At 36.5% G+C, this 15202-nt stretch overlaps 1 protein-coding gene across 3 annotated transcripts in view; it reads right to left on the reverse strand.

Moving 5' to 3' along the window:
• FAM179B (family with sequence similarity 179, member B) overlaps window positions 1–15202 on the reverse strand; it is a 120841-nt gene that overhangs the window by 6788 nt on the left and 98851 nt on the right. For 2 of the 3 annotated variants that reach the window (XM_014548198.1, XM_014548196.1), the window contains exons 17-19: window positions 13107–13233; window positions 10528–10646; window positions 1157–1346 (exon numbers count right to left, since the gene is read on the reverse strand). In XM_014548198.1, the coding sequence (XP_014403684.1) occupies window positions 1157–1346; window positions 10528–10646; window positions 13107–13233 (436 nt within the window). Of the gene's footprint in view, window positions 1–1156; window positions 1347–10527; window positions 10647–13106; window positions 13234–15202 lie in introns of those variants that run through there. The other variant, XM_014548199.1, reaches the window with a different exon arrangement.

Consider the following 15202-nt stretch of genomic DNA (forward strand, 5'->3'; position numbering starts at 1 on the left):
GGCCACCAGGGGGCAGACGCTCAATGCAGGAGCTGCCCCCTGGGGGTCAGTGCACTTCCATATGGGGAGTGCCACTCAGCCAGAACCTGGCTCATGGCTGGCCAGCACAGTGGTGGTGGCAGGAGCCTCTCCCACCTCCGTGGCAGCACTAAGAATGTCCAACTAATGGTTTAGACCTGATCCCTTGGGGGCCTAAGCCTTTAGTCCGACATCCCCTGAGGGCTCCCTGGCTGCCAGAAGGATGTCTGACCGCAAGCTTAGGCCTGATCCCCTGGGGAGTGGGCCTAAGTCGACAGGTAGACATCCCCCAAGGGGTCCTGGACTGGGAATGGGCGCAGGCTGGGCTGAGGGAACCCTCCCCCCGCCCAGTGCACAAATTTTTGTGCACCAGGCCTCTAGTATATATATAAAACTCTTCATGTTAAGAATAGTCTGCCCAAGACATTTATTTATACTCAACAGAAATAGAAAATCTAACTTTCTGGTTTGCATGATACTTTTCTTCTGAAAAGTGATGTGGTACTTTTCTTCTGAAAATTAAGAGGCAACACTATTGGAACTAAAGAGTATAATATATTTGCCAAGTTTAATACACATAATACAAATTTTAAATGAAATTTAATTAATAAATTACTAATAAAATTAAGTAAACTAAACTCTGATGAAGCATAAATAATTTATGCTTTAATACCACTAACATTTATTACTCTGTCTTTCTACTGCTTTTTGTTTTCCTAAAGGTAGGTAGTTAAGCTGGTATATTTAATCTCTACCCTATATATGAAAAATGTTAATACATCCAATTCTAAAGTGATATCACATCCCTTAAATTCTCTGGTTTTAAAAATATTTATTGATTCATTCAACATATATTTACTGATTGTCAGGTTCCAAGAACTTTCAAGGAGTTACCATCTAGTGAGAAGATTCATACTTAAATAAGCAGCTATTTTGTTACTTTTTAAAAAAATTACTTTGAATTGTTCTAGAATGCTCTTCAAAGAGCAAAACCTAAGTAAAACACCCTTTTCACTAAGGTTATTTTAACACTTACAAATAATATATACAAAATACTAAGATTTAGGGAAACGTTTTATACTAATAAACTTTATTAGCAACAGATTGAAAAGGAAAATTAATTTTGATGTGTCCTTACCTTCACAATGTTTCCAACAACAAGCTCTTGATTGTTTTCAGTATCTGATAAAAGCTGCTTAATCCCATTAATACGATCACGAAAGTCTTTTGCGTTTAATAAACCTGTTATGACTTTGATATATTCAGCACTTTCTAAGGAATTACGAGGAACTGACTTTCTGGAGACTTCACGAATTTCAGTTACCTCTCTAAAGTAAAAGAAAGGTAAATTTAACTTTATTATTAATGTCCTATGTTAAACACAAACCTAAAACATAATTCTCATTATATATTTATTTTCTAAAAATTCACAAAATGACCTGTCTTGGCCGTGTGGCTCAGTTGGTGGAGCGTCATCCTGTGCACCAAGAGGGCACAGGTTCAATTCCTGGTCAGGGCACATGTCCAGGTTGTGGACGTGATCCCCAGTACAAGGTGCACAGGAGGCAGCCAACCGATGTTTCTCTCTCTCCCTCTCCCTTACTCTCTCTCTAAAAATCAATAAAAAATATTTTAAAAAATATGTTTTTATTGATTTCAGGAGGAAGGGAGAGGGAGAGAGAGATAGAAACATCAATGATGAGAGAGAATCATTGATTGGCTGCCTCCTGCATGTCCCACACTGGGGATCAAGCCCACAACCAGGGTATATGGCCTGACCAGAATTGAACCATGACCTCCTGATTCATAGATCGTGAAGCTCAACCACTGAGCCATGGTGGCTGGGCAAAAACATATTTAAAAATAAATAAATAAAAATAAAAATGCGTGAGGCTTTAGAAAAACACAACAGGATGCATTTGATAGTAAAATAACACTAATACACATTAGGGAGAAAAGATAAAGTAACATCGAGGAACTCACTAGGTATATTAACAATAATAAAATTTATTTTAAAAAAAGAAGACATTAAGAATGATAACAGAACAGATACAAACATCCTCAACAAAAATATTAGTAAACCAAATTTAATAAATTAAAAGAATCATATACAATGACCAAGTGGGATTTATTCCAGGGATACAAGGATAGTTTAACATTTACAAATTAATCAATGTGATACACTACATCAACAAAAATGAAGGATAAAAAGTCATGTGACCATCTCAATAGATGCAAAAAAAGCATTTGATAAAAATCAACATCCACCCATGATAAAAATACTCAACAAATTGGATATAGAGAAAACGTACCTCAACATATTAAAGGCAACATGTGATAAGCCCATAGCTAATATCACAATCAACAATGAAAAGTTGAAAGGTTTTTCTCTAATATAAAGAATAAGAAAAGGATGACTCTTCTCACCACTTTTATTCAACATACTATTGAAAATCCCAGCTGAAGCAATTAGGCAAGAAAAAGAAATAAAAGGTATTTGAATTGAAAAAGAGGAAGTTGCTCTGGCTAGTTACTCAGTTGTTAGAGCATTAGCCCGTGGACTGAAGAGTCCTGGGATCAATTCTGGTCAAGGGCAGGGACATCGGTTGCAGTCTCCATCCTCAGTCCTGGTCAGTCATGTGTGGAAGGCAACCAATTGATGTGTCTCTCTCACAACGATGTTTCTCTCTCTCTGTCTCTCCCCTTCCCTTCCACTCTCTCTAAAAATCAATGGAAAAAATATCCTCGGATGAGGATGAAACAAAAAAAACCAGAAACAAAACAACAACAACAAAAGAAACAGAGGAAGTAAAACAGTCTCTATGTGCAAATGATATATTACATACAGAAAACCCTAAAGACTCCACCAAAACACTTTTAGAACTAATCATTAAATTCAGTAAAGTTGCAGGATACAAAATCAATATGCAAAATTCAGTTGTATTTGTAAACACAAATAATAAACTATCAGACAGGGAAATTAAAAAAACAATCCCAATTACATAAGAATAAAATACCTAGGAATAAATTTAACCAGGAAAGTGAAAGACTTTGAACACTGAAAACTGTAAGACAACGATAAAAAAAATTGAAGACACAAAGAAATGAAAGATATTTTGTGCTTGTGAACAGAAAGAATTAATATTGTTAAAATGTCCATAGTATCCAAAGCAATGTACAGATTCAGTATAATCCTATAAAAATTCCAGTGGTATTTTCCACAACCCTAATATTTATATGAAATCACAAAAGACCCAGAATAATCAAAGCAATCTTTTCCCCCACTTTAATTGCTTTTATTACTCAAAAAAGCTTCATTTTTAAAATTTAGTTTTCTGACTCTGTGCCTGTGCCTTCAATATTTTCACAATGATTTTCTGCTCCTCAATAAGGAAAGCACACTTTGATCCTGTCATGGAAGCATTTAGCACACATGGATCTAACATAAGCTCTGCTGACATATTTTTTCATTTTAGACAACCTCATTAGAACTTTAGGTCTCACAGCACAAACTCCACGCAGTTGTCCTGGGCACATGCCACATGCAGATTTGGGGGCTTTCCAAACTTTTTTGGTTAAAAGGTAAACAATTCTATTACCAGGGGTTTGGGACAGTGTATTTTTTTTTTAATCTTTATTGTTGAAAATATTACATATGTCTCCCTTTTTTCCCCATTGTCCTCTTCCAGTCTGCCCCCCAAGGGACAGCCTAGTTTTGTTAGAGGCTGTATTTTAGATAAGCCTTTAATGGTATGTTAAGTGCTGGACCACTGTGAGTACCTGAAGTCGCTGTCCCCAGAAGAGGACCAAACAAATTTCAAGAAAGGAAAACAAAGCTGGAAGCGTCACACTTCTTGATTTTAAACTATATTAATTGAAACAGTATGGTATTAGCATAAAAACAGACATATAAATTAATGGAACAGAATAAAGAGCTCAGAGATAAACCCACACATACATGGTCAATTAACTTATGACAAAAGAGGAAGGATAATTTCTTCAATAAATGGTATTGGCAAAAACAAACACTGACATGCAAAAGAGTGAAACTGGACCCCTATCTTACACTATACGCAAAAATCAATTCAAAATTAATTAGAGCCTAGCTGGTGTGGCTCAGAAGCTGAGCGGTTCAATTCCTGGTCAGGGCACATGCCTGGGCTGTGAGCTTGCTCCCCAGTAGGGGGCATGCAGGAGGCAGCCGAATGATGATGTTTCTGATCAATGTTTGTATCTCTCTATCCTTCTCCCTTCCTCTCTCCCTAAAAATCAACAAAAACATATTAAGAAAATTAATTAAAGACTTAAATGTAAGAACTGAGACCATAAAACTCCTAGAACAAAAAAAGGTATAAGCTCCTTTATGCTGGAATTGGCAATAATTTTTTTGGATCTGACACCAAAAATAAAGGCAACAAAAGAAAAAATAAACATGTAGGACTACATCAAACTAAAAAGCTTCTGCACAGTAAAGAAAACCATATGCAAAGTGAAAAATCAATCCATGGAATGGGAGAAAATATTTGCAAATGATATATCTGATAAGAGGTTAATATCTAAAATTACAAAGAACTCATATGACTTGCCCTGGCCAGTGCGGCTCAGTTGGTTGAATGTCATCTCATGCACCAAAAGGTTGCCAGTTTGATTCTGGTCAGGGCACATCAGGTTGCAGGTTCGGTCCCCAATTGGTGTGCGTACAGGAGGCAACCCATCGATGTTTCTCTCTCTTCCTCTCCATGCCTCTCTCTAAAAAAATCAATAAAAACAACTCATATGACTCAATAGTAAAAATACCAATCTGATTAGAAAATGAGTAGAGAAACAAAATAGACATTTTTCCAAAGAAGACATACAAACGGTCAACAGATACATGAAAAGGTGCTCAACATCACTAATCCTCAGGGGGAAAAATCACAATGAAGTATCACCTCATTGTGATAGTCTTTTATAATAGCCTGTCAGAATGGCTATTACAAAAAAAGACAAGAGTCCTCGCTGGTTTGGTGTTGGCCTACGGACTGAAGGGTCCTAGGTTCGATTCCAATCAAGGGCACATGCCCAGGTTGCGGGCTTGATCCCCAATAAAGGGCATGCAGGAGACAGCCAATTAATGATTCTCTCTCATCATTGATGTTTCTATCTCTCTCTCTCCCTTCCTCTCTGAAATCAATAAAAATATATTTTTTAAAAAAGACAAGAAATAACAAGTGTTGGCAAGGATGTAGCGAACCCTTGCGTACTCTTTTTTTTTTTTAAAGTGTTATCTGTTTAAAAAATATATATATTTTATTGATTTTTACAGAGAGGAAGGGAGAGGGATAGAGAGTTAGAAACATTGAAGAGAGAGAAACATTGATTTAGCTGCCTCCTGCACACTCCCCACTGGGGATGTGCCCTCAACCAAGGTACATGCCCTTGACTGGAATCGAACCTAGGACCCTTTAGACTGCAGGCCGACGCTTTATCCACTGAGCCAAACTGGTTAGGGCCCTTGTGTACTCTTAGTGAGAATGTAACCTGATACAGTTTGGAGATTACTAAAAAAAAATTTAAAAATAGAACTATCGCCCTGGCTGGTGTGGCTCGGTTGGAGCATTGTCCTGTGCACTGAAAGGGTGCGGGTTCAATTCCAGGTCAGGGCACATAACTGAATTGAGGTTTGATCCCTGGTCAGGGTAGATGCTGGAGGCAACCGATCATTGTCTCTCACCTCTCTTTCTCTCTCTCCGCCTTCCTCCCTCTCTAAAATCAAGAATAAAATAAAATAAAAAACAGAACTATCATATGATCCAGCAATTCCATTTCTGGTTTTATATCTAAAAAAATTAAAATCAAATCACTATCTTGAAAAGATATATGTACTACCATGTTCATTGCAGCATTAGGTATAATAATCAAGACACAGAAACCATGTAAGTGTCCACTGAGGGATGAATGGATAAGGAAAATGTGGTATCTATATATACAATGAAATATTATTCAGCCATAAAAGGAGGGAAATCCTGACATTTGGGACAATATGGATAGACCTTGATGGCATTAGGCTAAGTGAAATGCCAGAGAGACAAATATTGTATGATCTCACTTCTATGTGGAATCTAAGAAAAAACCAAACTCATAGATACAAAAACAGATTAGTAGTTGCCAGAGGCAGAGAGTGAGGGCAAATGCGTGAAGGTGGTCAAAAGGCACACATTTCCAGTTATAAGTAAATTCTGGTAACTCTAGTTAACAATACCAGGCTATATCTTTGAAAGTAGCCAAGAAAGTAAATCTTAAAAGGTCGCATCACACAAAAAAATTATGTAAGGTGATGGATGTTAACTAAACTTATTGTGGTAATCATTTCACAATATAAACATATATCAAATCATTATGTTGCATACCTTAAAGTAATACAACATTATATGTCAATTATAGCTCAATAAAATTGGGGGGCGGGGAGGGAATGAACATAGTCATGCAACATTTATACACTATATCGACTTTTCAAAGTAAATTTAACAAGATTGTATTGTGGAGACAAAAATAACATAAAGGATAAAAAGAAGGTATGAAAGCATACTGTTATATGGTTTTCACATTATACCTAAATTGGTCTAATATCATTTGAAAGTAGACTATGAGAAGACAAAAATACATACTGTAAAGTATGTATATTACAAAGTCTAGATCAATCACTTAAAACAAGAATGAGGATGCCCTAACTGGTTTGGCTCAGTGGATAGAGCGTCAGCCTGCGGACTCAAGGGTCCCAGGTTCGATTCCAGTCAAGGGCATGTACCTTGGTTGCGGGCACATCCCCGATGGGGAGTGTGCAGGAGGCAGCTGATCGGTGTTTCTCTCTCACCGATGTTTCTAATTCTCTATCCCTCTCCCTTCCTCTCTGTAAAAAAACAATAAAATATATTAAAAAAAAAAAGAATTAGGAGTTAATGAAATAAAAAAGAAACACATCAATCAATTCAAAAGAAGGGAGGAAAAGAGAAAAAAAGAAACAAAAAACATAGTACTGATTGAACAATACTATCAAGATGTAGGCTTACACCGAACCTTATGAATAATTAATATCAAATATAAATGGTCAGATACCCGATGCCCAGCTGGTGTGGCACAGTTGGTTGAATATCATCCCATGCACCAGGGGGCTGCTGGTTCAAATCCTGGTCAGGACACATCCCCAGGTTTCAGGCTTGATCCCCAGTAGGCGGCATGCAGGGGCAGCCAATCAATGTTTCTCTCTCATTGATGTTTCTATCCCTCCCGCTTCCTCACTGAAATCAATAAAAACATATTTAAAAAATTAAAATAAAAAATAAATGGTCAAATACTCCAATCAAAAGGCACAGATTGTTAGATTGAATAAAAAAAGCAAGGCTTAATTATATACTGTCTACAAAATAAAAACACTTTAAAAATACATACTAGGATATATAAGCCCAAACCACATGTTAAAGAAAAATTATTCTGACACTTGTAAAATGATTAAGAAAACATTATTCAAGACTACTGGAATAGGGATCATGACTATTGCAACAGGGGAGAAAAAGTGTGTTCAACTTTGAATACAGCAGAGACAAATGGGATTTATAGCCAACATACATAGTGAGGGGGTCAGTGGACAGAAAATTACTAAGAGGAGACATCAAGGGTAGAGAGTTTCTTGCTAAACTGGCTGAGTAAGATTTTTGCTAAAGGCAGGCTAGGTAGTTATACATCAAAGGTGGAGGATAAGGAACCTTCTCAGATAACAAGGGGGAGGGAGGGAATGACAGCAGGATTCTTTGCTAAGACTGGCTTATGTAGGCCAAGAACAGTGCAAAAGAGGGCTCAGAGGAATCTGTCTAAAGTTTGGTCAAAGAGAGAATCTGTCAAATGAGATATCAGTTTATACCCACTTGGATAACTACAAGTGTTGATGAGGATGTGGAGAAATTGGAACCTTCTTTATTGCTGGTAGGCTGTGCCCTTGACCAGAATCGAACCCAGGACCTTTCAGTCTGCAGGCTGACGCTGTATCCACTGAGCCAAACCAGCTCAGAGCAACAGTAATTTTTTTTAAAAAAAAGACTTACCAAAATAAAAAAGATATATCATACAAACATTACAAAACTAGACAAAGTAGACTTTAAGAAAAGAAATAGTCTAAGAGGGAAAGAGAGATACTTAATAAATGATAAAAAGGTCAATTTATCAAAAAGTCACAAGTATCCCAAATATATGTGAATTTAATCACATTAATCACATTACATCAATATACATAAAGCAGAAAGTGATAGAACTTAAAGTACAAATAAACAATTTCACAAATATGGCTGGAGATATCAATACTTTTATCTCAGCAATTGATAGATAGTAAATAGAAAATCAGTAAGGATTTAGAAGAGTTTATTTAAAAAATCAATCAACTTAACCTAACTGACATTTTATAGAACATTACACCCAACAAGAGTATAAATACACCTTCTTTTAAGTAGATATAAAAATACTAGAGGCCCAGTATGCGAAGTCGCGTGAGGTGCCCCGCCTCCCATGTGTGCCGTGAGAGCCGCTGCTCTTGGGCCAGGGGAAGGGCCCGAGAGATGCTCCAGCACCTCCTGCTGATCGGTAGTTACGGCATGAGGGCGTGATGACCATTTGCATATTAGCCTTTTATTATTATAGATTCTCTAACAAACTATATGCTGGGCCATAAAACAGTAATTTTAAAAGAACTGAAATCAGCCCTAACCGGTTTGGCTCAGTGGATAGAGCGTCAGCCTGCGGACTGAAAGGTCCCGGGTTCAATTCCGGTCAAGGGCATGTACCTTGGTTGCGGGCACATCCCCGGTGGGGGGCGTGCAGGAGGCAGCTGATCGATGTTTCTCTCTCATCGATGTTTCTAACTCTCTCTTCCTCTCCCTTCCTCTCTGTAAAAAATCAATAAAATATATTTAAAAAATAAATAAATAAAAGAACTGAAATCATATGAAGTACAATTAATGACACCACAGAACTATTCAGAATTACGAACTAAAAGGTATTTGAAAAACCTCCAAATATTTGGAAATTAAACACATTTCTAAATAGCCCCTGTATTAAAGAAGAAGTTCTTGTATTAAAGAGGAAACCACAATGATATTAACCAGCATTATTTCAATACCAGGAGAAACCACCGTTACATTATCAGTAATAAGATAATAACATCATCCACCTCATGAAATGATGCACTAAGAAGGGCAAAATATCATTTCTGTGGTATTCCTGCCTCACCTAACTGTGAGGAAATATTAGATAAACCCAAATTGAGAAACATCTACAAAATAAGTAACTCACTAGTAAAGTGTATAGAAAAGATTTGGAACACAGTACACTCTCAATAGATATTAAAAAATAATTATTGTTGGGTGTGAAAAAAACATTTTTGACCAGAATATCTGATCTAGGATCTTATGCGACAATATCTCAATGTGGAAAAACAGCAGATTCTGATTTAGTAGACCTAGGGGGAGTACAAGATTTTGGATTTTTTAATAAACTTCTAGGTGATGCTAATGCAGCTGTTCTGTGGACTGTACTTTCAATAACAAGGTCCCCAAAGCATATATTGTCACATGAATTTTTAATAAAATGTATTATTTTAGTTTATAAAATATTTTAAAGATATACAAATACAGAAAACATAAAATATGCCTATGTATTTACTCATATAGTTTTTTAAAAAAATATTTTTATTGACTTTTTATAGAGAGGAAGGGAGAGGGATAGAGAGGAAGGGAGAGGGATAGAGAGTCAGAAACATAGATGAGAGAGAAACATCGATCAGCTGCCTCTTGCAAGCCCCCCACTGGGGATTGAGCCTGCAATCGAGGTACATGCCCTCGACTGGAATCAAACCCGGGACCCTTCAGTCCATGGCCTGACGCTCTATCCACTGAGCCAAACTGGTCAGGGCTACTCATATAGTTTTAAAATGTTTAAAATATACGAGAGCAATCATAATACTTTTGAAAGATTTTAAAAAATGAAATAACCAACCTACTAAATGCTGTTAAAAGAGTTAAAACAGATGAGACAACTACATATACAATTATATTTATAAAATATTTAAGAGTAGTTTTTTACTGGTTATTGGCATTATTGGTTAAATTCTTTTAATGTTCGTATTTCCTAAAGTTGTTTTTTTCTTTAACCATAATTATGTATTACTTTTATAATTAAGGGAAAAAAGTAAAGGCTATATATTAAAAAAATCAATCACAGCTATCCAACACAAGCATAATATTGCTAAGTTCAATAACACTAAAGCTTTACTAATGTTCAGTACATGTAAAAGCAAGTTGTTGTAAGTATATGCATAATTGCCTTATTAAATCTAATTACCTCACTTTCTAAGTCCTTAACAACCTTTAGAGTTCTGTTAAATTTTGGCAAATACCTCTGGGATAGCTTATGGAAATATCCAAATGAGACTACTATCACTAGAGAGTAATTTCACTAACGATGTGGACTATCAAATGAGTCTACCTTTCGGCTGCATTTAAAACATCTCTGGAAACAGATGATGACCTTGCATTTCCAACACTGCCAGTATGAGATCGTCTTCCTTTTGCTGAAGAAGTATCTAATGGTAAATCTCCCAAGCCCTGTAAGTCATATAAAGAAAGGCACTGTAATGAAAGTCTTAACACTAGTAAATTGAAATAACTCATAAAATGTAATTTTCATAGCAACCATTAGTAATCTGTTTTTATGATTGAAAACATTTTTATTTTGGGGGGGTTTGGCAATGACATTTATTTATTTATTTTTAAAATATATTTTTATTAATTTCAGAGAGGAAGGTAGAGGGAGAGAGAGAGAAACATCAATGATGACAGAGAATCATTGACCGGCTGCCTACTGCACGCCCCTACTGGGGATCTAGCCCACAACCCAAGCATGTGCCTTGACTGTAATCAAACCATGACTTCCTGATTCACAGGTCAACATTCAACCACTGAACCACACCAGCCGGGCATGATTTAAAACATTTTAATAATCTGCTATGTTTATGCTTTAAAAATTATCAAGTATCAGATATATATAAAGTATCTTGTAATTAGTAATAAATTAACAAAATATGTGAACAATTAATAGGAAATGATACTGGCTTTGGTAAAGTGTTTAAAATTTTGTAAATGAATATGCGAAAATTTAAAAAATGAATGTGCTATATTTTAGATTTTATAAGTACTCTTCTTTTATATATATGTGTGTGTGTATGTATGTATGTGTGTGTGTGTGTGTATATATATATAATTGATTTTTTTACAGAGAGGAAGGGAGAGGGATAGAAACATCAATGAGAGAGAAACACTGATCAGCTGCCTCCTGCATACTCCCTACTGAGTATGTGCCGTGTCCGCAACCAGTGCCCGCAACCAAGGTACATGCCCTTGACCGGGTCAAACCTGGGACCCTTGAATCCGCAGGCTGATGCTCTATCCACTGAGCCAAATAAGTTAGGGCTGTAAGTACTCTTCTTAAACCTAACCTCTATATAGAAAATAAGAACACATTACATAAACAATGAATTCCTATGGAAACACCAATGTGAGAATAAACCTTTTGATAATAACTATTTAAAACCTCTTTTATCCCTCTGACACTTGTATGTGAAATGATTCACAAATACAAAATGCCTCATTTGAGTAAGATAATTTTTTCATGGTTATTTTAATAAATTCTATGGGAATGAAGCTGAAGTCTTTAACATCAGTAGGCAGAAAAAATGTTCTAAAATGTATATTACCACAATGGAATACTACGCTGCAGTAAAAAAAGAAGGAGTTCTTGCCTTTTGCAACAGCTTGGATGGGACTGGAGAGCATTATGCTAAGTGAAATAAGCCAGTCAGAGAAAGATAAATACCACATGATCTCACTCATTTGTGGAATATAGAGAACAACATAGACTGATGAACAGGGACAGATCCAAAGACAGAGAAACAGCAATCAGACTATTAATCCCCAGAGGGAAAGTAGGGGAGGGTGGGGGTAAGGGGAAGAGATCAACCAAAGGACTTGTATGCATGCATATAAGCCAAACCAATGGACATGGACAACAGGGGGATGAGAGCATGAGTGGGGGGCGGGGAGGATGGGAGTTAATGGGGGGAATGAGGACACATTTGTAATTCCTTAACTAATAAAGAATTTAAAGATTTTAAAAAAATGTATATTACCATGTATCTTTGAAATATCCTTTTATAAATTAATTCTTTGCCCAAGGTTATCAGAGAGAAATAACATAAATTACCATAGAAAAATTTTACATTATTAAACATACTTTTAAAAAACTAGTATGTGAATGGAATACATTTCTACAAGACAATTTCACATTTTAATTTACTTGGTATTCCTTGAGCCACTCATTTCACAGACATTTCTAAATCCCTTATATTACTTATCCGGAGAAAGGGGCTTCCTCTCAAGGAGCTCTGCAGTGTGGTGGGAGCTCTAGTAGTGAAACATACAAGGTAAATAAAGCAGGCACCCAGCATAATAAACATTATTACCCTCATTTTATAAAAATAAAAATTCTGGTTAAAGAAACAATGTGCCTGCCCTGGCTGATGTGGCTCAGTTGGTTAAGCACCATCACATGCACTGAGAAGGCACCAGTTCAATTCCTGGTCAGGGCACATACTCAGGTTGTGGGTTTGAGGTGCATGCTGAAGGCAACTGATTTTTCTCTCTCATGTCAATGTTTCTCTCCCTCTCTCTCCCTTCCACTCTCTCTAAAATCAATAAAAATTTTTTTTAAAAAATGATGTGCCTAAAATTATATATTTTAATTTGCTAAATTCTCATAGTTGATTCAAACCCAAGTCTTGTAACTCCAATAAACCACACTGCATCCTACCAAGTATCAAGCTTCTGTTCAGTAAACATTTATGGACACCATGGATGTCTACTTAGCACTGCAGTTGCTGAAATACTCCTGTAGATATATTCTAAATGATCAACAAAGACAATTGAAAAAGTAATTACTTCTATCCTTTACCTTGCTGGGCAAATAAACTTTGCTTTGAAAGTTGTTTATATTAAACTTTTTTTACATACCTTGTGTCGTAAGCTTTTAACAGATTCCTTAATATATGGCAAATCTTTAGATGGGACGTACTTTTCAAGCATTTTATCAAAATTAGGATGACACATCATGAGGAAAAGCATCTTTCGACCATAATACCTATAGATATTTGAGAAATATGTAAATAGTTTTACATGTCTTAAACAAGCTCAATTTCTGTCCTTAGACATGAGGACCCAAAAGCTTTAAGTCTATTTTTCAGGCACCCTAGGGTCCATATCAAGGATGGCCTTTGGCAAAACTATGAATTAGGATAATTCTTATCTTTTTTTCTGGGCTCCTTGCCCAGTGTCCTTCTGCTGCTCATCTGCTTGTTAGATGCTTTGACCTGAGCCAACCTCCCCTTGGTCCTGTATTTCTGACTCTCTCTATTTTTTCCTAGTCACAACTTACCTGGGATCCAATTTGTCAAAAACCTATTCTCTGCTACCTAAAATAAACCCAAAGTTAGTTGATAAGTCATGGTTGGTATATTAATGAATGTGTAATGCTCTCCAAACTAGGATTTTTATGGTATATGAATATAAACTATTTCTTTTAGGATAATACCTTAAGCTATCAGTCTAATGGTAGAAACTCAAATATCATGGAAGTGCATATTGGAAATATTTTTGGACCGAGAGATCATACAGTATCTCATAACAATACCATATTTTATTTTTCAAGCAAGTTTGGCCCCCAAATAAATTACAGTTATACTTTTGCCTATAACTTAGGATATGTATATGGGACTAGAAGAACCAGAGAAGGCAGTGCTTTTGAGGGGGAGGGGTATAGGATGATCTCAGAATCATATATATCAACAGATTCTCAAAAAAAATGAAATTACAGAAAGGGTATATAAGAGAATAAAAATTACCTTTTCTCTCCTCACAACCAGAATTAGGTCTATATCCATATAGGTCGCTCCTAATCAGTTACTTTCAACAAACAATTCTAACTTCTGGGGATTATCAATCCCCAGAATGTTAAAGACAAGAGGTCTACCAGAGGACCTAATTTGGGAGTGGCTAAAACAACCAAGTAAGAAAGCAACAGAAACACAAAATGTGAGAAATATTAAAACTGGAAATTTGTAAACATTTTATAATTTTAAATTTTCAAATAAGAATCTAGGAAGTGACAAATGGATTATAAGAATTACTAGGCCATCAAGAAAAAGTTATGACACAAAACAACCATTATCTTTTTTTGTTCCCAAATAGTCTATTAGGATCCAACCCTCCTAAACTGTTTTGCACATTACTGTGGTATGTAGAACTTCCAAAATGGTTCCCCCAGGATGTCCTGCTCTTTCAGGATTATGTTATATGGCACCGATGATTCTAGGATAGGGAAATTATCTAGCTCTAATCCAATCACATGGGCCCTTAAAAGCAGAGAGCTCTCTATGGCTTGCAGCAGAAGTCAGGTTCTTACCCTTAAGGAACTGAGAGAGAACCCTGACTGACAGCCAGCAAAGAAGTGGTTACTCATTCCTATAACCACAAGGAACTAAATTTGGCCAACAAGTGGAATGAATTTGTAACCAGATTCTTCTATAGACCCTCTAGGTAAGGGTCCAGCACTGTGGTCACCTTGATTTCCACCTTGTGAGACCCTAAGTGGAAGCAGTTGAGCCATGCCAGACTTCTAACCTAAAGAACAGTAAGCTAAAAAAAAAAAAAAAAAAAAATCTGTGTTGACTTAAACCACTATATTTGTAGTAATTTGTTATGCAGTAATAGAAAATTAACATAGTCACCTTCTATATTATTAGCTTTTGATATAATGACTCCCACAAGATTAACTCCAGTTACCTCAAGTAATGAGCATCTTAAAATGTTAAAAATTTGAATCCTTTTTTACTTTAGTCTCTATGAACTCAGGAGTCTCCCTCTCCCCTTTTATTTTTTACTAGAGGCCTGGTGCACAAAAATTTGTGCACTCGGGGGGGACGGGGGGGGGGCCCTCAGCCCGGCCTGTGCCCTCTCGCAGTCTGGGACCCCTCGGAAGATAATGCCCTGCTGGCTTAGGCCTGCTCCCGGGTGGCAGAGGGCAGGCCCAATCCCTAGGTGCAGCCCCTGGT

The sequence above is a fragment of the Myotis brandtii genome, unplaced genomic scaffold, assembly GCF_000412655.1.
Source record: "Myotis brandtii unplaced genomic scaffold, ASM41265v1 scaffold5, whole genome shotgun sequence".
Classification (NCBI taxonomy): Eukaryota; Metazoa; Chordata; class Mammalia; order Chiroptera; family Vespertilionidae; genus Myotis; species Myotis brandtii.